The 25,246-nt window shown below is 29.3% G+C and overlaps 1 protein-coding gene across 3 annotated transcripts; it reads left to right on the plus strand.

Annotated features, from left to right (window-relative positions):
- Positions 1 to 3,267: 3,267 nt before the first annotated feature.
- Positions 3,268 to 24,368, plus strand: LOC126772194 (organic cation transporter protein). Of its 3 annotated transcripts, none has more exons than XM_050492447.1 (3): positions 3,268 to 3,477; positions 14,248 to 14,359; positions 17,258 to 20,251. In XM_050492447.1, exons 1-3 carry the CDS (start codon positions 3,435 to 3,437, stop codon positions 18,750 to 18,752), a joined length of 1,650 nt encoding a protein of 549 aa, XP_050348404.1. In that variant the 5' UTR covers positions 3,268 to 3,434; the 3' UTR covers positions 18,753 to 20,251. The 3 variants fall into 3 exon arrangements, with proteins under 3 accessions (XP_050348404.1, XP_050348403.1, XP_050348405.1); XM_050492446.1 differs by lacking the exon at positions 17,258 to 20,251 and adding an exon at positions 21,435 to 24,368 and having other exon boundaries at positions 3,281 to 3,477; XM_050492448.1 differs by lacking the exons at positions 3,268 to 3,477; positions 14,248 to 14,359 and adding an exon at positions 16,589 to 16,658.
- Positions 24,369 to 25,246: the final 878 nt, after the last annotated feature.

A 25,246-nucleotide genomic window follows, 5' to 3' on the forward strand; every position in this document is an offset into this window, starting at 1 on the left:
AATCGTATCTCCATCAGATACGATTACGTCACAATATATATCCTTCGATGGCTCCAGAAGTAACATGTCCTCATATTCATTTAACATTGAAGGCAACATTAGCGTTGCAGAAGCAAATGTAACGAGCCATTGCCAGCGGCCAATATGACCCAAAACGTCCGTTGTAACGTCTTCGTGAATTGTTCCAATTCTAAAATATAAGAGTATATAATTCTAATGCAAATAATGATGGACTGAATTATTTATAAATGTTTTTTTTTCTTGTCATCGAAGCAAAGAAAACGTTTTATTTACATTGACATTCCAAATAATTGTTATAAAAACACGTACGAACTACAAAATTTATTCATGTCATCAACTAAGCCGACTGGATTTTTTCTGTCATTGATAACCTGTTACTTGCTCTGGTTAATAAAAGTATAATAATTACATAAAGAAAAATAACCTTAAAGAATATTAATATACAAGTATTTATGTTCTCAAGTTATGTACTCGTAAGTGCAGATTAAGTTAAAATAACGGTAGGTACTATAACTTCACCTTTTAGTATTTACATATGGCTTTAATTATATTACAACACATTCAGAAATATATATTATGCTATCATATAAAACGTAGTCTCAAGAAAGTAATAGCTTCCCATCCGGTTTACATTATTTGAATCTTGTTTCTTGTTGATGAAGGCAACAAAAGTATCATATCAAGTATCAAAATATATATAGTACATGATATATATCGACTTAAAACATAATATCTTGTAGGTGGTGTATATTATAGGTATTCAACTATATTTCATTATTTATTTATTATTTAGAACAGGAAGGGCCTCGAACTATTCACATTGAATAAGATTTGTCTGATATCATAGTAAACGGTATCAATTCATTTTATCTCTTGTTTATTTAAACGTTTATGTACTCACAGTTATCTTAACCGACAACCGGAAGCTTATGCCAAGTTAATATTTTTAATCATTTTCAAAAGTCATAATAAATCCCTATGATTTATTCAAGTCTGTCTGAGTCCTGTTCACCAAACAGCAATACGTGGTATTGTTGTAAAGGGTGAGTAAGCCAGTGTAACTACAGGCACAACACAGGACTAACTGGGAACATCTTATGTTATGTAACATCTTAGTTCCCAGGTTAGTAGCGTTGGCGATGTAACGAATGATAAATTTTTTTTTACAGCGTCATTTTATATGAGCAGTGGTGACCTCTTACCACCTCACCAGGCGGCCCATTTGACTACATATTTTAAACAACAACAAAAAAACAAGAAATAAATACTACGCGGATTTTTTGTAATTATATTTGAATTATAATATTCAGCAGGCCTAATATGGAAAATAACAAGATAGGATCTTGGACTCATCATAATGCAATGGTTAGTAATTAATCTGAAAATGTAGAACATCAAATTACGGCGAACACGAATGTGTCCTTTAAATATTATAATTATAATACTCAATATCGTATATCAAAGTCAAATGCGAGTTTCTTCTAAGAAAATGGCTGCATAGGTCAACTTATAAGCTTCTACGCTAATTTTTTTAAAATAATGATTATTCTTATTACCTGGGCTCTTTTTATGTAAAATACTTTTCCTCGAAATACACCTACACAAATAGACTTCAAAAGAAAAACCTTCTAAATCTAAATACTAAAATTGAGCCAAATCGTTAGAGCCTTTTTCGAGATACATGAAATAATCAAACAAAATTATACAATAATTTATCATTTAATATTTATAGAATTCCTTAACTAATGTTAGTAATATACGCAGCGACAGTATTTTTTGTGACCTTGCTTGTGACAGTGACCTCTAATTTTAAGCAGACGATTTGAAGCTTGATAGATACACACGATACAGTATGTTACTCAGTATCTCTTGCTTGGAATTCAATTCAAGATTTTTGGTTCAGTTCACGTTTACTATCCGAGGGTTATTTCGGATTATACTAACATTACTGACATTCCGGATTCACTCAAAACCAAAAAAAAATACTGATTACTGTATATTGATAGTAATCAGTATAGTATTTTAGGTTATAGTTTCAGAATGTTATGTCGGTCCTGGTATTGTTAAAGCGATCGCTGCCGAACGACACCAAAACCTTTTGTGAGAGAGTTGTAACAATTGGAGATATGTAATTTTTGGAGATAATTTAGAGATAAAATTATCTCCAAAAATTCGCGACTAACCTAACTTTTGTAGATAACTGTAACCATTTTTATTTAAAAAAAAAAGAATGAAATCTAGGTAAGTTTAATTGTCATAAATTATGAATCCTTAATGAAATAAATGACATTAATTTTAAACCAATCAATTTTAGCACACTTTGCAATTCGAACTGGTAGTTTAAGACATATTAGGAGATATTTAAATAAACGCGTGAAACAACGTGGGCGTGTTGCATGATGCTTAGCACAGTACGAGCGAATGCATTGTTTATCCAATAATTATACCCCATTGATTAAAAAAACAACACGGGATAACATCTATATTTTACACGTACAAAGTCTGGACGGGCAGCTAGTCACTAATAAACTGAGATTTTTGTATTAAAGATTTTAATATCTTTATTTTAACTCTTTTAATTATAATATTTATTCGTCAACATTGATTAAATGAAGGAAACATGATTATTTGTTAAACGTTTCGATAAAACTAAATAAAAATATACAGATTAATTAAAAGAGTCATGATAAAAAATGATAAGCAACTCATATCGTGTTGGGTAGAACCCTGCTGGCATGACTTATAAGAAGGTATCCGAATTCATTTCGTGTCACACTTCGTCATAACAGGTACGAAGATCATTGCAAAAAGAAGGCAATAATTTAAATAAAACCTGTAAGTATATGTACAATTCTAACCAAGGTTAATTTTAAAAATATATTTGAAGCATTATAAATTCGAAATGTTTTATGTTCATTATTTTTAGTATTATGACTCGTAAACGGCCTGGAATGAATTTTTTTTCATAATGTTATGAATTATGTTATTAAACAAAACATGATCATTACATAAAGAAACAATTTGCTATGTTTGTATTTTTTGGAAATTTTGAAAATTGGAAATGCATGAGCTTCTGAAGCTCTTTTTGCACGGCAAAGGTATGATGTCGGTTTGAATTACAAGGTAGAGCGTGGCACTAAGTGCGCAAGTTAACGCAGCGCCGGCGCTCGTTCAATGGAAAGGTATGAGTTAATGGAGATAAGTCAGTGCAAGTTTTTTCGCTCGGTTGCGGTAACCGACCGCCACGATGTCGGCGCCACGACGGCGACGATAACCGTCCATTCGCTCGTCCGCCGGCACACACGCCTGGCGTCCGCACCACGCCGCGCGCTCACTCTATTCATATCAATGGTGTTTGTGCATCTTTACAGGAAAATACTTTAAAACAGCCGGGGACATCGAATAATTACATCATGGACAAGGAACACGCTTTAGAAGACATGATGGGCAAACTGGGTAAGTGATCTGATTGCTTAAAACATATGGTCCGCAAATTTCTTATATGTTACGGAAAAGTCACATAAATTATTACTACTTATTTAAAAAAATCTATTTAACTTGTGTTGGAAATAACTGGCCTGTTTCTTGGTCAAGCAAGTCTTGCAGTCAGAATACCAATTGCACGTGTCGCAAGCTTCGTATAGGGACGAGTATTCAAGTAAGCGCCAAAGAGCTTTCATTTTTAAATGAACTTTAGTTTGTACGGTTACTTCACTTATTTGTTTCCTATAGTACCTTAAATTATTTATATGTTATTGTTTTTAACAATTAGGTAAAATAACGTTAATGTTAAAAACGTAATCGTATTAGAAACTACATATATACCATTATTTTCATAAAAACAATAATTTTAATCACCTGGATAGTATCGAGGACCGTTAGTTAACAATATTGTTAATAAGCGAGCTGGGCCTATGAGTTCGTTTATTTAGATTTTTTTTTTGTGTTAAAGAAATACTTGTAACAATTATTCTTATTCGATTTATAAACAAACAACATATTTAAAATATAAATGAACTCTTCTTAAAGTATCAATTGTTTTAATATTCTGCAAAGTTTTAAATCATAAGTAGCGACGACATAATTGACGGTTTTCTGAAAAATTCTTCAACAATTTGCATAAATAATATATTAATAATTATGGAAACTATTCAGTATATTCATTTTGTAATGGAAATTTCGTAGAATTGGTAACCTTGAACACTCGTGTACAGAACATGAATATAAATTACGAATATATATATATGAAATATGGAAGTCGTAAAGTATCGTAAACAATTTAATTTATTCTCTTCCACAATAATATCTCAAGAGATTGTATGTGACCAGTATAAAATATAAACATAATATTAACCTTTAAATTAAAATGTTATTACGTATTTATTTAATCGGACTATGCTTTTTGTGTCAGAACTTTACTTATGTCGCATAGTTTTATAGTTCAATGACCTGTTTGTAAATACAAAACAAAAGGAACACATTTATTAATAATCTTTTGTTTACAAAGGTTTATTATTAATTTCTTGATTTCGAATTTATTTTTAAGCGTTATTTTGGAAAACTTAAAAGTTATCCTCAATATCCAAATGATATATATTCAATTGTTTTTTTATTTATCTTCATATTACTTTCTCTATTTTAGTTGCGTTTCATTTCGACCTTTCATCGGTTCAGATCATTGTGTTCTGTTCAGCTCATATTTTTATTTGTCAATTTCTTTTCATTTAGAAAAAAAGGTAACAATGATTTAAAGTAGGTATTAAATAAATTATCACTTTCTAAATTGAGTCACGTATATAATTTTTTTCGAAACTACCTAATTGTAACTTAAAATTCACGCTAAATACAATTGTAAGAATAGCACAGAGTATATATTATATATTGATTAAGATAAACCATAAATATTGATAGAAATAAAGACTTACATTTAAAATATAGCAGGTTGTATATGTTGTTATTTTAAAGCTGACTGCCAACCTTCGCTAGTCGGAGTGGCACCCGAAGAAGAAGAAGAAGGTTGTATATGTATATTATAGTTAAATACGCGCTTACCTGTGTCACATTGTTTCTTCTCATATATGTATCAAATATCAACTTCTTGGTTTTCTCAAGGGCTTATAATATTTATAACATTATGATAGTAAGTAAATAGCAACAGCCGGTCAAAGTGGAGTGGATCACATGGAGCTCATTCCATTACGCTGCTCCAATGCACTTCGATGGGTATAGATGTGGCAGAATTTCGCTGAACACATGTGGGCTTCCTCAGGATGTCTTCCTTTACGGCCATGCGTGAGATGGTTTTGCAAAAATTAATAAAGCAAATAAAAACATAGTAGGTACAAGTACTTTTTGGACCGGCAATGTTCGGTTAATGTTCACGTATTTTATCCACTGGGCCATCGAATGTTGCTCTTATAATATATAACAGTATGAATACGCATATTAATTTTTGTAAATGATTCGTTGTTTAATTTTTTATTCTACTTTAATGTAATCAAACAACTTGTTTAGTCGTTGTAGATATGCATCAATTACACGAAACATAAAATAAAGTTAATTCTAAAAATACATCGTTCAAATGAAGTTTGAGTAGTTTTACGTCAATACTAGGGTTGCCATTTTTTTACCTACATTTTTTATTAAAATAATATTTAAAAAAAACCGAAATGTCAGGTTTTTAACCGATTTATATAAAAAAAAAACATATTTGTACATGCGAATGTACGAATTTGGTAATATTATTGTTTCTTATTGAAAATCTAAGCATAATTTATTCAAGTACTCTTACGAGTCATTTTACAAGATTCTATCGAGAAAAAACTCACTAATTACTCTTTTCCAACAGTTAAATTCCATAGTGAATTAATATTAAATCCTACATGGAAATCAAGATTGCTATTCATACAATCTATAATAGAATATTTTATCGAATACTACGCCTTATTAATAAGTGTTTTTTTTATTTTTTTTAATAAGGCGTAGTTTTATTAAAAATGTATAGTTCATAAATTTATTATTTGACACAGCTTAAATATTTGAAGAATTTTATTATAGAAGCGAACTTGCCTTAGGACGTATAAATCGACTTTGTTGGGACGGAAATCTGATGTGGTGTAAAAATATATTTTTTTTTACCTCTCTTGTTTCTATTACATTTTACATTTGAATGATGACCGAATAATGTAACTCGTTGTTCGAATTGTAATCGTAATTGAAAATGGTAATAAATTAAAATTTTATTTGATTTAGTAAAGCAAAAATGTTACATTCAAGGCGTGCTACTTTCCGTCATGTTCCGTCAGGACATTTAAAATTACGAAGTATGGACGTCCCGGGAAATACGGGACGTGTGGCAATACTAATCATTAACCCAATCTTATTACTTGGCCAGTGGCCTCTACTCATGATAAAGTGTTTGCTTAAGCTATTTATATAAATTTTCTTAAGACATCTTTAAAGAAATAATTAACGTTTCCATGTTAAGGCTAAAGCAATTTATTTCATTTTAACACTTTTTATAATTAATTGACCGTGACTATATTGTCCTGCTCGATAGTTATGACGTAGGTTTAACAATACCAAATCAAAAAAAAAACATTCCTATAAATAAAAAATGATGATTTGTATTATCTTGAATTAGTATTAAATAAGGAGGTTACATAGCTAATCACTTTGATGTTTTTTTTCACGTAACAAGGTACTCGTAAATGTCCGACCACTTATAAAATTTTAACAACGGGTGGATAGAACTGTTTGTTTTCTGAAAAATTGATAATAAAGTTATACGTGTATACACGAATATAAAAATGACAATACAATTTATCATTTATATTTAGTTTCAGTATCGTAGTGGATCGATCTGGCTAGGATACAGTATTCAAAGTTCCTTGACAATATATACATTCATACTATATTTTTCGATCACGTAGCTCAAATCTAATTGATCATATAAATTTGTAAATTAATTATTTATAACCGAATAGTAGATACCGTGACAAATGCCTTTGGCCTATAATTTTTGTTAATGATGCCTGAAACCTAACCTTTAGCGTGTGCGCATAACCATGACCGTTGCGTTGCTTAGTCGTCAAACAATTATCGGATTTAATATAATATAAATAGATTTTAATAGTTTTATGTCTTCTTAAGCTTAAGACATCAAAGTTGATACGGTTATTGAAAATCGAACACGGACAGTGCACAAAGTTTTCTATTTGACTACTAATGTGGTCTGATCTCTTGAACCTGTTGAATTTTAAATAGAAAGGGCATATCATGTAATGGAAACATTGATAACAAAAATGAAAAAAAAATGTTCATAATAAAATCAATCTAAACATTGAACTGTGAATGAAGATTTATACGATACGACTGGGTTTTATTTTTGGTGGTAAAGCAATATCATACGAAAATTGCAATAGGTGAAGATTTAAATATTAATATGGAATCATAAAAGAACATGGATAACAAAATATCACTTGTCTTAAGATAATAAAAAAACACTACAAAAAACAAACAAATTTCAGATAATTCAGGACCCAGGACAACTTCTTGGACCTCTATTTTTCTTGTACTATATAATTGGAATCCACCATGATGTGGGTCTCGTACTCGTACATATATGTTCGCAGTCTTAACAATTTTCATTCATCAAGAAAAATATTCATACAACAAAAAATAAAAACAGTAGATAAACTAGAAACCTATTTAAAATGCTAATAAACATTATGCATGACGATAACATAATTAAAATTGACCCAATTATTTTATTTGAAATTTTTATAATTATTTTTTATTAGAAAAACGAAAAATTGTTGATTCATATAATATAACACGTTTTATGCATACTGTTTCAATCATTAAATGTTTTATATTATATTCTAATGATAACGATACTAGACTAATAATGTATGTATGTTCCTACAATTATGATAAATTGTACATTATATGTGAATAAAATACAAAAAAAAAATGTGAAATCACTTCGGTGTTGCTTTTTTTATGTAGAATGACGTATTTTTTTCTTTAAAAAAAATGATAACGGGTCCATCTGTAGTAAGTGGTCGCTCATAGATACTGTGAGAAATACTCACCTTACATCGTCACCATCAACCAAGGGAACTAAGATATTATGTTCCTTGTACATAGCAATAGTAATGGTAGTAATAGTTCCGGTTTGAATGATAAAACCGGAACACAACAATTACTAAGTTTTGTTATGTTATGAATGGGTGGTACCTACCCATGGAAGAAATGATGTAAATTAGTTTATGAAGTTTTTAAAATGTGTGAACTGACACTAGCTTGATGCAATCGGAAAAATGTTGACTGTCATGTAAAACAAAAACAGAATAAGATAAGTAGTTTAAAACTAAAAGTAGAACTAAATAAACCAGTTTTGTTTCTGATACGCACCGCTAAGATCTGGAATACCCTCCCGACCTCTGTTTTTCCCACCACCTACAATATGGGTACCTTCAAGTCTAGAGTGAATAGGCATCTTCTAGGCAAGCGCGCTCCATCTTAGACTGTATTATCACTTTCCATCAGGTGTGATAACAGTCAAGCGTTAGCTTATATACTTAAAAAAAAGAAAAAAAACAGTTCTTCTATGAATGAATACTACTGGTAAGTAAGACGAGATCCCAATAAATAGACCAGAGAGATCCAAACAAAAACCGCAGTTATTCTTGATTTTTTTAAAATTTGTAATTCATCTTGTGCTCGGCGGTAAAGAAAAATTTCGCGAGGAAAACGTTTATTTTTAAATTAAGTTCAGTATAGGTAATACTGTAATAATGCGCAGTAAGGTTATTCTAATTCCTTCTCATTATATACTTACATGTAAAACCAGTTGATTTAATAAAATGTATTTTAATTACGCATTATGCACAATATTTTAATGCGTCGAAATGAATCGTAAGTTTTCATAATATTATTATTATTGTTCCGCTTTATCTAATGTTTTTTATCAAGGAATGCTTGACACATCTCCGACCGATTTCGATTCGTCCATGGAGTTTTATGATAATGGGAATCATATCCCTGAGACATGTCGATGCTCGTCAATAAATAAGCGTAACTGGGACATATTTTATATATTGATTTTCTACTGTAATCATATAAAAATATATATAATATAAAAAAGAGGCCGTCACGGGAGGCGCTGAAGATGTGAAACATCGAATTTTATGGTAAAGTCATCAAATAAACAATAAATAACGAATATATAATATACGCGCAACACACTAGAGTATAAACGCGGAGACGGAGGAGGTAACAAGAAAATAGAGCGTCTTGTCGTTTGTCGTCACGGGATACGAGTCGGTCTAACCCCATAAGGGCGCCAAAAGGTGTATCTCATATATAAATGAATATAAAACGTTATATATTTAGGTAAGGTTGAGCATTTAGATTTGATTCCCATGACTTTGACTTCAAATTATGTAACTTGTCAAATACAACAGATAAACCTAAGCGAAGTGATAACCTTGTGACGGTTCAATGATACATACTGATACGGCTTACATTTTAATTAATTATTAATATCAAGATTTTTTCTAAATCGCGTATTCAAGAAACAGAGTGATTCTAAAGCACCTAAATTATAATTTAAAGGGATTTATAGAACAAGTATATCTTATCAAAGGTTATAATCAAGCAACCAACACTCCGTTTTCATGTGCTTAATTTGTGTTTATCTCGAGAAAAAAAACCTGCGTGTTTCGATTATTATTATGTGTTCTAATTAATTTATTATATTATAATTAATCCTCGTTGGAACAGTATTGTAAAAAGTTCCAAGCCTCTCCTGAAGAGAAAAGGCCCCATACCTAGCAGTGTTTTTTGGGCTATTATTCTCATGAAAGAGAAGGCGATTTTGCAACCAGGATATATAACAATGTAGAGTTTTATTAATTATTTCTTTCACTATATTAGAAAAAAAATCAATAATATACATATATTACAAAACGATTTCATAAATAAATACAGTACCAATAGTTTTATTAACGCTTATAAAGTTTATATTTGATAATTTTATTTCATTATGAAAGAAAAAATAAATTTTAATAATTAGGCCGGATTGCGTTTGTAATAAAGAACATAATTATCAGTTGTTGATAATGTATTATAGTTCACTTATCGCGTTATCGGTCGAAGCAACTTTATTATTACATTGCATATTGTAATTTAGATCGCTAGCATGTATAGGTAGGTACATATAAATTATATGTTTTTGTAGATTTACACTTGAATCCTATTTGCTTACTTACCTGACTTATATAAATATAATAGAGGTAAATTATAATAATAATCATAAAGCATTGTAACTTGTGTTTTTCGTCACGTAATTCTTAAAAATATTTAACATTCGAAATACAAATAAAATAATAAGTTTAATGTGAGCCGTTCTCATTCGCACTCTGTCCTTTTAATATTTGTTTTGTAATACCTAAGAATAGCTTATACAGCTGGTTACACGTTCTCGATTACAGTATGAAGTGCAGTTTGAACTATTTGAATATATATTTTATAATAACATTTATATATTATAACACTGTTATAATATGTTAGTCTATCAACACAAGTAATTAAAAATTGAAAATGTAATAACGATTAAACATCAAGATAAGCTACAAATATTTTATTAGAAAATACAAATTGTAATTGTATTTAACTCATAGACAGTATTAAGAATGTACCTAAACATTATGAAGGACATTGAGATGATGTTAGCTAATCTTCTTGTCACAAAATTGCAGCATTCGCAAATACGTGTAAATATTAAGTGGTTGATTGTAGTCAAGTAGCCGTACATCCGTCTATCATTAGTTCTTGTTTTGTGGAAAAGGCTTATTTACGGCTTACATGATCATCCATTAACATCGCTATCTATAAATGCCTACATTTCTTGATATTTTTTTATAACAGCAATGAAAAAAATGATAAAAAAAGCCCTTCAATTTTATTTTATTTCAAGCTATAATATTTAATAATTATTAGCGAATCTTTTCGATTTTTAAAATATATTATTCTATAAAACTATTTCTTTCCTTACTTACCTGATACGTTTAGTAATTACTTCGAGTTAAATAAAACATTTGCTGTCTGAGATAAATTTCAATTAAATATATCTTATAAAAAATCAAATAATTCGTTTAATATTTGTTATAAATAAGAGATAGTTTTAGATACGTATCTACTCAATATTTTTACTTCATAACGTGATTTATACCAGTTTGTTAAAATTAAACATGAACAGTTAATCTGACAAGAATGTTGGCATGTAAGATGTAGAGTCAGCGTTTCTTTTGACATTCTCAAGAACTCTATATTCTTATAAAGCGAGTTTTTCATGTCAACAATAAAATTATGTAGTAGATAGGGGAAGATAGGGTATAGATGTGCTCTTCTAGATACAAAGACCTATTAAAATTTGTTAAATTAATTAAATAAATATTCATTTATTGTACGTAAACTAACTTAGAGAGTTATGGTTGACGTCACAATAACGTTGTAAAAAGATTTTTTATTTGATAACTAACAGTAGATCTGCTACTTATAAAATAAAAAATATTGAGGCTTGAATGACAATGTACGTCCGTAGGTATATTCGTGTCTGTAATTTTAGGAAAGTGTCGTAATAGAAATGACTAAGAATCCTTACAAGTTTTTAAATTAAATTAAGGTCAGCGTTAAATCTGTAGATATTTGTTATTATTAATATTAGGGTTTCTACAAATTTTATATAGTAAGTATACGTAGGATTTTTATTGTAGAGTTGACGCTGTGAAGTAATACGCATTACGCGTAGACAAATATTGGTAGTGAAAATACGAAACTAAACATATTCAGAAAACGTCCAATATATTGTATATTACGCCAATACCCTGCCAAGTTGCCAAGTGAATATGATATTATTGCTTTTATGATATATAAATAGCTTAAATATTAATTTATTATATCTCAGCTATTTATTTATAATACAACATCTTTAAATAGTTAATATTATGTATGATAAAAGTTATTTACTAAAGATAAATAAATACAGTTAAGTAATATAATAACTAACAATTCAAGTCAGTATAATAAAAGATAAACAAGGATTGTGTCATCTTACCACAAAATTGACTTAAATTAGACGAAATTTTTATAAACAAAACTTATTAAACTATCTCTTATTTAATTGTAACAAAAGATATATTTTGTGACTATAATATATATGTATATATATATTATAGTCACTATATATATATATATATATTATAGTCACTATATATATATATATATATATATATATATATATATATATATATATATATGTAGTAGCTATCGTAAAATGTCTTCGATGTTTGTTTGTGTGAAATAGTTCGGTTTAAAAGTGAAGGGCTTATGTTACATTATAATAATGCGGCAAATTAGCGAAATATTATTAAAACATAAGATTAAAGACTGTTGAAATCCTTGGCCTAGTTATTTTCAATTGAATTCAAAACATGATAACCAATAATACATTGGCGACCGATTCTGTAAAGCGATACTGATTCTACAATAAAAAATGTACTGTCATTCTAATTAGCTATCGTAATAATTAGGTGTTTAGTTCATTATTAAAACGAGTTAGTATCAATTTGATAACATTAAGGTTGTTTAAAAAATATAATAAAAATTGTGTCCTCTATTCAAAAAATTACCTAAAATTCCTATCTTTGTAAGGTTGACTACTGTTTTCGTTTTTACTTTGGCTTATTCAAACAACATAATTTTTTATTTACAAGTAGATTCAGTCCGCACCTTTGCTCGCGTCTGATTGGTAGGTGTTAGATATATTTATTTTTCTTGATACTCCTGATAAATTGTATGTAAAATTTCACGATGGTAGATAGATCATCGGTAGATAAGAGTGAAAGTGGAACTAGAAAAGTAACTGATAATACATTGTAAGGATAAAGTGTCTAAAGCAAAGGGAATTTTAGTTTTGAGTTAAATATGTACTTACTATTAAAACTGGTATAAAATATAACAATCATGTTAAAAATTGCTTTAATTACTATTACTCAAAGTGAAAAGAAAAACATAATTGGACAGTCACGTTAGACAACCTCGTTATTCTGTGTTACAGTTGGCAAGCATATTTCGACCTCGATGCGTTTGCAGCGCATAAGATAGTAAAATATAATTCGTGTTTTCATTTTATTCAATCAATGAAAAATTTATTATATGGAGTTGAACGAAAATTTGTTCAATTATAGTATGGATTAAAATAATTAAAACGATTCGAACGACTTCAAATTGAAATCTGCATGAATTATTACATTAATAATAATTGAAACATTCACCTGCTAACAGCTAAATAAATAAATTTTAGTTTTGTTGTTTTCCGCAGAAAAACGTAATCGACACGTTTCACATTTGTATTATATTCGTCAATATGGATCATCATTCTTTCAGCCATCACCTCTATACTCACCCCATTCTGTCCATAAAGTCTTCACACCGTTCATTCATCTTTTTTCTGGTCTTCCTCTCCTTTTCCATCTATCAATGTTCATATTCATCTTCTAGTCCCATGCCATTTATCTCTTGCTATGACATGCCCATACGATTTCCCGTCAGCTTTTCTTTGATTGCCGTGGTCACTTTCTTCCACATTACTTATGAGGAAGAAAGTGACGGCTATATTATTATATTGTCACACAACATTTCCCTGACTCTTTGTTTTTTTTTTGTCTGGCGTATCCATCTCTCTCAATATACTAAACGTAAAAATGTTTGACAAAAACGTCACATTATTGTCGAGTTACTTAACTAATTTGTAATTACAGCTGTTGTAATACTACTGTCAATACACAGATTTGAAGAAGATCACTAAGAAAGGATTTTGCATTTGATTTTAAGTGTTGTGCAAAACCCCATTATTCAACATTTATTGGACACCGAGAAAATAATTATGTATTATAATAGTTTATAGGATTAGATAAACGCGACAAGCCTTAAAAAGGTATAACCGGTATTTTTAAACATTCTGCAAGCGATAGTATTTATTAAAAAATCTTAGAATAAATATAATACTATATTTGCATTTGAATTGAATTGATTGAATCATATACGATGTATTAACTTTTATTATTAGTTACATATAATATATAGAAGGTTTTAGCATCTATTATTAAAATAACGACGAATACTTTATAAACTAATATGTGTTTTTTTTTATTCCAGGAGATTTCGGGCGATATCAAGGCTTTCAATTCTTTCTCCATATCCTGGCAGCGATGACAGCTGGGTTACATATGCTTTCTTTGATAACTGTTGCAGCTGTACCAGAACATAGGTATTTATAGATTTAATAATAATATTATTTATTACATTGGAAATTAAGTAGGTTTACTTGATAAAATTTTATATATTTCTTGAAATAGGTTACTTTTTAAAAAATGGGTTAAAGGCGTAGATTAAGATGCTTTTTTAATATGCTTTAGATATTTTTTAAATAAAATAGAACACTAAAATGAGTTAGTAATAAACATAAAAGAGAAATGTTCATAAATGAATCAAATTTAAAAATAACACAACGCTCGTCTTCTAATCAATTTATTATAACCGACTATTTCAACGTCGGAATAATAGATGTCTAAAGCAGAGATTAATTAAATCTAAAAAGTAAAATTCATCCGATATTTGCTCACGAAAACTAACCGATATGCTAGGAATAATATGTTCTATATTAGCTAGAGTTCTATGTTTCATTAAACACATAATATTTTCCGCATGATACAGCACGCGGTGTTAAATTAAGTTTTTTTTTTTAATTCTGTCTTAGGTTACACATACATATTCATGATGCCATAATATATGTACACATGTATGATAAATAACATTAATGCATATGTTTGAGTTTTAATATACAAAATTCTGTAATATAGAGAAGTATAATAAAGATTAGAAATACATTAGCAACATATGATAAAAACAGAATAAATCTCTCTAATATAATCTCTCTAAACCGAAATACCTTTTAAGTAGGTCAAATAACACCTAAATGCAGAGAATTCTTTTTCATCCAAATTAATTCCACTGCGGCAGTCCGACTTATCAATGGATCATACAAATATTTGGCCAGGTCAATGAACCATTAAATAATTTAATAAAATTGTGTTATTTTTTTAATTTAAATATACTATCAATATTATAATGAATTGATTTCAAATCAAGAGAAATAACAAATACATGTTGTTTAAATAATAATACCTTATAACACTGTTTGTTTTTCGTTTAAATATAGTTAAAATTAGTATTTTGTTAATTAGGTTAATATGATCGTCTCTGAAAGGAACAACATATTTTCAAATGAATTGCAAAATTCTGGATCTACGCCAATCACCCACATATTTAAAAAGCCAATGTGATGCTGATGCAAAAGGAAAATAAAGGCAAAGTTGAAATAAGCAACAAGTTCCTTTTATTTAAAACGACTTTTTTAGTTAAAAATATCGTTTATTCCCTATAATCCACAGTATTTTTATTGGTTTATTATCGTATGAATATTTTATAATAATTATATATTATTTTATAATACTATATAAATATGTATGGAAATATTTTTATGCTTTATTCTACGAAACGGTTTTCGGATATATGGGTGTGTTTATGCTTCCTTTTTTTCTTCAAAATCTACCTTTTTTTGAATGAGGAATGCATGTGCATGTTCAAAACATATGGACTCAGGTATTTATAATGTTTTTGTAAATATTATAAAAAAAAATAAGTTTTATATTATACTCGGAGGATTTATTTTTAAGCATATGAATCATTTCACAACAATTATTTCATTGAGGACATTAAAAAAAACTTGGTTAGTTCTTAGGAATGCTAAAGTTGTGTAGTATGTCACAGTATTATAGGGATTATTAATCAAGTATTAGTACTACGTTATGAAGAATAAATTATCTTAACACATTCATTATATGCAGCTAGTTATTTCGACAAAACTAAAGGGTAACTGTTTTAATATGTATATCAACAGCCACAATCGCTATGAGGTACGTGGACTGTAGCTATATAACTTAAACGAATTATATTTCTAAAATAGCACTTCTGTAGCGTTTTCAATGAAATGATCGTAAGTTACTGTGTTTGCGACTTTTGCAGTTCTTCCGAAAGACCATAACAATTTTAACATGATAATTTATAACTATCTCGGTTTAAACGACGTTGATATAGTTTTAAAATTTCCGTTGGTATAGTTATGTTCAGGAATAATGTTCTTTGAGAATTTTAGTTTTTCTATCTAGTAAAATAACAATTTAAGATTGAGGTATACCTCATTTTGTTAGTTGAATTTAAAATTTAAATAGTCATTAAATGCCTTATTATTTCATTAAACATGTTAAATGAAAAAAAAAATCCCTTTTTTATTTACGCTTTTAGTATAGAGCAACATACGGAAAAAATATTTAATATTGTATTAGTTATATATTATTTATAAAATTTAACCTTGATGATTTGCTTAATTAATCATATTATTTATTATATTGAATTTTATTATTACAAATGTACAGTATGCTTTTTCGGGTCTCAGGTTTTGGTTCTTTTTAAGCGAGTGACTTTTCGGTGCTGATGGTAAATCAAAAGTGAGTACAATTTTTCTAAACTATAAATATTCTGGATAAGGCTTCAAATATCTGCTTTGTTTTATTATATAAGTTATAAGTTTTACGCTTAACCCTTAATCTCATAAACCCTCAGGTTTTGTAGGTCTTTCAATAAATATATTCATTTCGAAACTTCTATTAAATTTCTGATTCACTCATATCATAGAACTATTAATTTTAACAGTTCGGTGGTGAACTGCATGTTCATTTAAATCAGAGGGCTATTTCTTACTTTCTTTCTTTCCTTTATTATATATTGCATGTTAGTGCTAACAAAATTTTGAAATTTATTTAACAGTGATGAACTATTTTATCAACTCTTTTTTATAATTATAATAAATATATTTTGTTGTCATTTGTTCATAATAACATTTGTGTTATTAAACCGATTGAAAACAGTTTAACACAAGCTATTTTTGTTATTCATATACACATTAAACCTGAACATTTATAAGATAAGAAAAATTAAAGCATTTTTAATATAAAATAGGGCTTATGTAGTAATTTTTTCATTTGCACTGTGCTTAAGTTACACGTACGAATTTTATTAAATAATGCAATTCGCTTTTATTTTCCAGGTGTGCCATAAAGGGAGTAGATAGTTCTAATTATACGGAGCCTTGGAATTCTTCATTAGTTCTTGATGCAATACCTTTAAACGATCATGGAAAATTGGATTCTTGTAAGATGTATGGCCCAAATAAATCATTAGAAGACTGTGATTCTTGGGCTTACGATACTCAATATTATACATCATCACGTGGCATTGAATGGGATTTCGTTTGCAGTCGACGGTGGATGGGGGCCGCAGCCCAAACCGCCTACATGTTTGGCGTTGTTTTAGGCTCAATAATTCTCGGAAAGCTTTGCGATGCATTTGGAAGAAAAACCGTTTTTGTTTGGGCTGGCATCATGCAATTACTTTTAGGAATGTCGGTTGCGTTTGCGAATGATTACTATACATTTATTACGATAAGGTTCTTATACGGGATCTTTGGATCTGGATCTTATATAGCAGGATTTGTTCTAACAATGGAACTAGTAGGACCGAGTCGGCGTACAATTTGCGGTGTAGCTTTTCAAATAATGTTTGCCGTTGGAATCATGCTTTTAGCTGGGTGGGGATACCTTATAGATAATAGGTTTTATTTACAAATTTTATACGCATTACACGCTGTTATATTACTACCTCATTGGTTCCTAATGGATGAATCTCCGAGATGGCTTTGGTCGCAAGGTCGGGCTCGTGAATCTGTGGCTATAATAGAAAAGGCATTAAAAATGAATGGATCTACTGAAGAAATTGATTCACCTGCATTGGTATCACAATGTAAGGTATCCTGCGCAAAATATTCTGATGACAGTTCACCTGGAACTTTCAATCTTTTTAAAACTCCAAATATGTTAAAGAAAACTCTTATTATATGTGGATGCTGGTTTGCTAATTCTGTCGTATATTATGGCCTCTCACTCAATACGGGCAAACTAAATGGCAATCCTTATTTTATAACATTTCTTTTGGGTATCGTAGAGATGCCTAGCTATATTATAATTATGTATTATTTAGACCGTGTAGGTCATAGAGCTCTTATTAGCACAATGATGTTGTTGGGCGGCATATCTTGTTTAGTTGTAGCTGCACTACCTCACGGGTCTACTTCAGCTACAGGCATTGTGATGGTTGGTAAACTATTCATATCTGGATCATATTCTATCATTTATAAGTATTCGGCAGAATTATTTCCTACTGTGGTTCGCAGCTCTGGCGTTGGCCTTGGCAGCATGTGCGCTAGTGTTTCTGGTGCTTTAACACCATTGATAAGTTTGCTCGATACTCTCAATCCAAAAATACCTACCATTATCTTTGGATTTTTGGCTTTGTTGTCTGGATTTTCTACATTTTTCCTACCAGAGACAATAGGTCGTACGCTACCCCAATCGATTGAGGATGGTGAGAAATTTGGTGTAGGCGATACATGCTTTACTAATTGTAGTGGAAGACGTATGAGTAATGCTTCTGAAGATATTCCTGAAACTATGATCCCGTTAGATGTAACGGATAAAAAATCATGATATGTTAAATGTAATAAATAAAAATCTATTGACAGATATATTTATTACCTACGTACATAAATATATGTAAAATCAAATTCATAATATAATTAAAGTTATTTTACTAGAGTTAGTTAAAATCAAACTTGTACCGGTTGGGAATGTAAAATTTCCGAGAAGAACCAACAAAAAATTTAATAATTACTATTTTCCATTCATTTCGAAAATAAATCAAAATTGTATAGTAGAATATTAAGAGTAACTGAGTAGTCTTACTACTTTTTTATATTTGTTTTATTTATCGAGCGTTTCTTCTGGATACAGACAAACTAATTAGGACTATTTCTTGCCTCATTGTATGACAGCCTAAATGGCCGATTTTTTAAATTTACTTTAATTTAGGCCATGTAGTATAAGTTTACCAAGGAATCCTTTACATGGTACGTATAGAAATAAGATATTATAATTATAGTTAAATTAGATTGTTAATGAATTTCAACAAAGTACGTTATTTTTTCTCATTGTGTTTGAAGTTGTCTAGTCATTTCGTTTCGGACTGGAGGATACGTTTAATTTAGCAATGTAAGAATGCAAAGATTTAAATTTTATTATATTAAGCTGTGTATAATGTTATGTACGCTGTTAGATGTTAGAATGTTTTCCTTACCTAATTTGTTTACTTTAGATGTCATTTGTTTTGTTCTAATGCTTGCTTTCGAAATTAAATAAAGCACCCACTGCTTTGCTCGGGCGCACTTAACTCCCCTTATCGTGCAGTGTATCAACAAAAAGTTTATTTGAGAAGATAGTGAATTTATAGTAGACAAACGTCTGTTTCACATAGCCAATATGATATATTATAGGAATAAAACAGAAAAAATAGACAATCGATAGAATCATTTTTGAATTCAAAAGTAGACTTCTACGTTTAGAGGGGAATAATCAAAATAACTTGACTCAGAAACCATAAGATATAACGCAAGCAAAGTTATTTACTGAACTTTAAATTTCTATAGTAAAGTTGCGGAGAGCAAAAAAGGAATTTTTATTTCCACTATGCACTTAATTGATTTCAAAAGAAAAGACAGCGTAGACAACATTTATTATTTTTAAATTTAGTATTATAATTTATATATTTTAAATTCAATCGTCACCTTACATACAGTACATCACGTAAAATTTAATAATATCATCACAATTATTCGTATATGTAAAAAATTGGACACGGCTTTCATTTAAATTTTTTATGACAAAATATCCCTGGTCAAAATACTATTTGTAATTTATTATTTAATTTAATGTTTTTATAAATTATATTTTATTATTTTATAATTATAATATATATATATCTACACTTAATAGTAGAAGGAGTAAAGTTAAACAAACCTTAGATTTACCTACATTTTCTGCGATTTGCTATATTATAAACAGTTCTCTACTTACTTACAAAGTTCTGATAAAATCATCGCCATAGGTATTCAAACGCTAGTTTTTCATGAATCCATAATAAATGTCATAAATTATTCAAGGTCTCGACCAATAATATTCTTTACTCTTTCTTTGATTGGATCTATACCGATATCATGAAGCGTATCTGGTGTTACTTGGTGCTAATTATATGTATTTTAAGAAAAAGTTACTCATATTATCCTTTATTGAGTATAGTATACCCTAATAATATAGTCTTGATGATAATAAGGCACACTTCTGAATTAAATTGAATCTCCGGTAATAAATTACTATTTAAAATTATTAATTAGTTAAAATTTGTTATAATTATCACCTAGCTAATAGCAATTAATATAATCAACTAACAGTGCTGTTAAATAACATATAATTTTCAGCATATTAAGCCAAAATACTTATAAACTGCCATAATATAGTTTTTTGAAACGTCTGTTACGTTACAAGGTTTTCTATGTCGTAGTTGCTAGTCTATATAAATTTTATTCTTATCTGTGTGTATTTTTAAACACATATATACGTAATAATATGATGCCAATGTTATAGCAAAACTTTATATCTTATGTGTCTCTTTTATAAATACGTAATATGTTGCCAATGCTATAGCAAAACTATATAATTAATTTTACCTTCATCGCTTTTATTAAATGTTCGTAAATCCCAGTAGCTCAATATAACTCCAGTTTTTAGTACAGTAAGCCTCGAAATAAATTTCATGTTAACTGTAATAAAAAATATACTTTTTTTTTATTAAAAATATTAATAATAAAGTAAAAAATTTAAATTTTATATTATAATGATATTATTGTAGTTTTTAAAAACGACAGTGCTTATTATGTTTTGTATTTTTTATAATAAAGGATATTAGCCAAAAAAAAAATATGTTTTTTTTAATATAATCCTAATTGAATGCGTAATGAGGTTTTGTTTGTTAAGTTCTATTAAAACAAAATTAGAGAAAGCATTGAGAGTACTACATTCAAAATATTACATATTTGTCCAGGTAAGACATTTTATAGTGAAACAACAATCGAGTAAGCACTAAGTATTTCATTTACAAACCTCTTATTAAATAAAAAAAATAAAGTATGTATATAGCTCATAAGTTTATTTAGTTAAAAAAATGCTGCTTACATACATATTTACAATATACCTACATATCAAATTTAAAGATTAATAAAGTATAAAAAAGCAAATAACAAGAAAGAATAATGATTAAATGACGTATTCCATTTCCAGGTGCTGGATAGAGGGAGTGGACACCAATCAAATGGCCGCTGCTTGGAATTCCTCCGAAATATTAGCAGCAATACCTAAAACACCTTCTGGTAGCCTGGACAATTGTCTCATGTTTACTGAATATAACGACACTGCCACATGTGAGAAATGGGTATTTGATACAAGATATAGAACGTCATCTCGTGCGATTGAATGGAATCTTGTTTGTAATCGTAGATGGCGTGGCGCTTTAGCTCAAACAGTGTACATGTTAGGAGTATTTACTGGAGCTGTATTTCTCGGAGGCTTAGCTGACAAAATTGGCAGAAAAACGGTATTTTGTTGGTCGGGTGCTCTCCAATTAATTCTAGGAGTAATTGTAGCGTTCGTCCCTGAATATTGGTCATTTTTAGTTGTTACATTTTTCTACGCAATTTTTGGTTCTGCTGGTGCATACATACCAGCGTTTGTATTAACCATGGAACTTGTCGGATCGAGTAAGAGAACAGCTTGTGGGGTTTCTTTTCAATGTGCTTTTGCCTTTGGAATTATGTTAGTAGCTGGTTGGGGGGCACTTATAGATAACAGACAAATTCTTCAAGTAGTTTATGGTTTGCACGGTCTTCTTCTTATACCGCACATTTGGATAATGGATGAATCACCGCGATGGTTATGGGCGCAAGGTAGACCTAAGGAAGCTGTTGATATTGTTCAAAAAGCTTTAAAGTTTAACAAATCTGATGAAGTATTAGATAGAGCTCTTCTTGTGTCAAAAGGAAAAATTGAGTCATCTAAAGTAAGTGATGAACCATCAGCTAGCACTTTAGATCTTTTTAAGACTCCAAATCTACGCATGAAAACTCTTAATATCTGTCTATGTTATTTCGCTAACTCTTTAGTTTATTATGGACTAACATTAAGCACTGGTAAACTAGAAGGTAATCCCTATCTTATTACTGCTGTGTTTGGTTTAGTAGAATTTCCAAGTTACGCTGCGGTCATCTATTTCCTTGATATTTGGGGCCGTAGACTGCTTATGACCTCAATGATGATAATAGGAGGTGGTGCATGTATTACTGCCGCTTTTATTCCCACTGGCACTATCTTATCAACTGTAATTGTTATCGCGGGCAAATTGTTTATTGCTGGATCATTTGCTATAGTTTACAATTACTCTGCGGAATTGTTCCCTACGGTAGTACGTAACTCTGCAATAGGCTTAGGTTCCATGTGCGCCAGACTGTCTGGCGCAATGACACCTTTAATTACTTTACTAGATTCGTTTGACCCTAAAATACCCGCCGTAATATTCGGATTGGTAGCTCTTGTTTCCGGATTTTTATGCTGTTTCTTACCCGAGACTATGAATCAACCAATGCCGCAGTCTATAGCGGATGGTGAAAACTTTGGAAAGGGTGATACTTGTTTTACAAGTTGTTTAGGAAAAAGAGAAAATATTGATCCTTACAGCATTGATGATAAAGCGGCTGAGTCTATGGTTCCTTTGGAAGAAATTAATAAAAAAGTATAAGTGTTAGAAGATATATACATATACTTTATTTATGAAAGAAAGAAAAGGTTTGTAGATATACAAAAAATATAAATATATCCGTCCAATTACCAATGCTTCACACTGCCAAATGCGCAGAAGCACTTTAGTAAAGATTTAAGTGTTAACGATGGAGTAAAAGAAAAATAAAAGTAGTGATGCACAATTATTGTTGATATATATATAGTAAGATATTTAGTATATACGTACATAGTTTTTATAAATACCTTAACCACGTTTTTTTTCAAAAAATCCTTCATTAATCTTTAAAACATTTATAACAAAATACCCGCCGTAAAAGTCAATGTAAATATTTAAGAGAAATATAAAATGATGTATGTTAGTTTTCTTATACACTGAGCTTGTAAAAAAAGTATTGAAATTATTACATATAGGGTCGAATAAAATTGGGACCATGCTTAAAAGAATAAAAAATTAGTTTTAATATAGGTATCATGTTGTACACCATCTCTAAGCTTTAATAATATGAGAAGGCTCTGAGTCCAACACAAAAATAAAGAGGAAAAGTCATGAAATTTATTAAGATTAAGATTGTGTGAAGCTAATCAGCATCGATAGCTCGTAGATAGTTACCAAATATCAAATTATATGGAAAAAGTGCAATTAATATGTAACATACATACATAAATACCATAAAGGAATGGCATTTGTGATATTTTTATTTGTGTCCGCAGTAGAAAATTAGCATATATATTCTAAAACGTATGACGTAATGGAATAGGTAGAGTACATATTTAAATAGCAATACCCTAGTTACTAATCGTGCGCGATTGCCTATATATTGTTACCAAAGTTAGTCAACGTTTCGAAAGATATTTGACGATGAATTGATAATATATTGTTAGAGGCTAAAACATATTGAAAATTAGGCTTAACGAAATTACGAGTTCCTAATTCATGCAAAACTAATTGTAAACAAAATTGTAGTAATATTTATAAGAGAAAAAGGCGGCTATGTAAATGTTTCTTTAATATACTTTATTAAAATACAAACACCGATGTTAAAACATCGTGTTAAATACAAATCGTGTGCCAAATTATTAGAAATAATTATACATTTGTTCTACGGTAGACACGCATTTTGTGGTTTTAAAGATAATTATGTTTTATGCTTGAATGTAAATAATATAATATTTGGAAAAATGTACATCGAATCCGGTTTCTGTGTTTGAAACAATCCTTGTGCCCAACTTCATCACAGTTAAAAACGGCGTTGAGGCAGGAAAGCAGGACGAACAAACAAAAATAAGTACGAAATTAATTTCATATAATATAATTAGTAAATATTTTGATTGTTATCCATGTATAAGTACATATAAGAATATATTTTTGTGTAAATTAATATTTTGATTCTAAACACCAATAAAGATTATCATTGACATTTATCATTAAATTCATTTCCAATCCCTGAAAATAGTAAATCAATAAATATAAACTATAATTTTTTAATTAAATGTAAAGAACAACAAACTACATACATATATAACACTAGTTATTTTATTTTTTTATTATTGATTATTTAGTTACTTACGGTTTTTTATTTTAAAGATGACTTTAACCCCAAAAGTTTTTACATAATTATATATATACCTACCTACCTACCTTTAGGTACGTTTTTGGGAGTATTTTAAAATTTTGTACGCCTAACGAAAATACATATATTATTATTTGACCAGTTGGTTTATTGCCTTTTTCATGTCGCTGGAAAAATGCATTTAAGAGTTGTTCACAGGATGTGGGACTCAGTGAAACCGAAGTCCGAACGCTTTGGAATACCCACTAAAAACCTGCGGTACTCCGTTTCGTCGAATATCGTTCAGCTTTTTAGACAAGGCCAATATGTACGGTTGTAGAATAAACCAAAATTTATAAAAAATACATAGAAGATTATATGACTAGTATTTTTATAGAAAGACTCAATTTATTAATTATTGTTAGTTTATCTTAAACTATATTCTTCTAATTGTAAAAAATAATCGAAGTATGAAATAAATACAAATCTAACTTTATTTAGGTAAGCCTTCCGTAAGACTGTACTACGCTTACTTTATACGACCTGTACCTCAAAACCTGTTAAGGTAACTTGAGAATAGCGCTTTTGGACAGTCAAATGTAGCTACTTGTGTTGGACTTGTTTGATTACAAAAAATAATAAAATAAGATTAACCAATCACGAAATTGACATATTACAATAACAATTATTTAATTATATTTTTTCATATGATTTTGCAATGGAAAATTATATATTTTTTTTAAACATAAA

The sequence above is a fragment of the Nymphalis io genome, chromosome 12, assembly GCF_905147045.1.
Source record: "Nymphalis io chromosome 12, ilAglIoxx1.1, whole genome shotgun sequence".
NCBI lineage: Eukaryota > Metazoa > Arthropoda > Insecta > Lepidoptera > Nymphalidae > Nymphalis > Nymphalis io.

Excerpts from the sequence above, each read along its gene's own strand:
- LOC126772194 (XM_050492446.1), top strand. The coding sequence starts at position 3,435 with ATGGACAAGGAACACGCTTTAGAAGACATGATGGGCAAACTGG. Across the intron at positions 3,478-14,247 it reads AGACATGATGGGCAAACTGG|GAGATTTCGGGCGATATCAA; the intron begins GTAAGTGATCTG and ends TTTTTATTCCAG. Across the intron at positions 14,360-21,434 it reads GCAGCTGTACCAGAACATAG|GTGCTGGATAGAGGGAGTGG; the intron begins GTATTTATAGAT and ends TTCCATTTCCAG.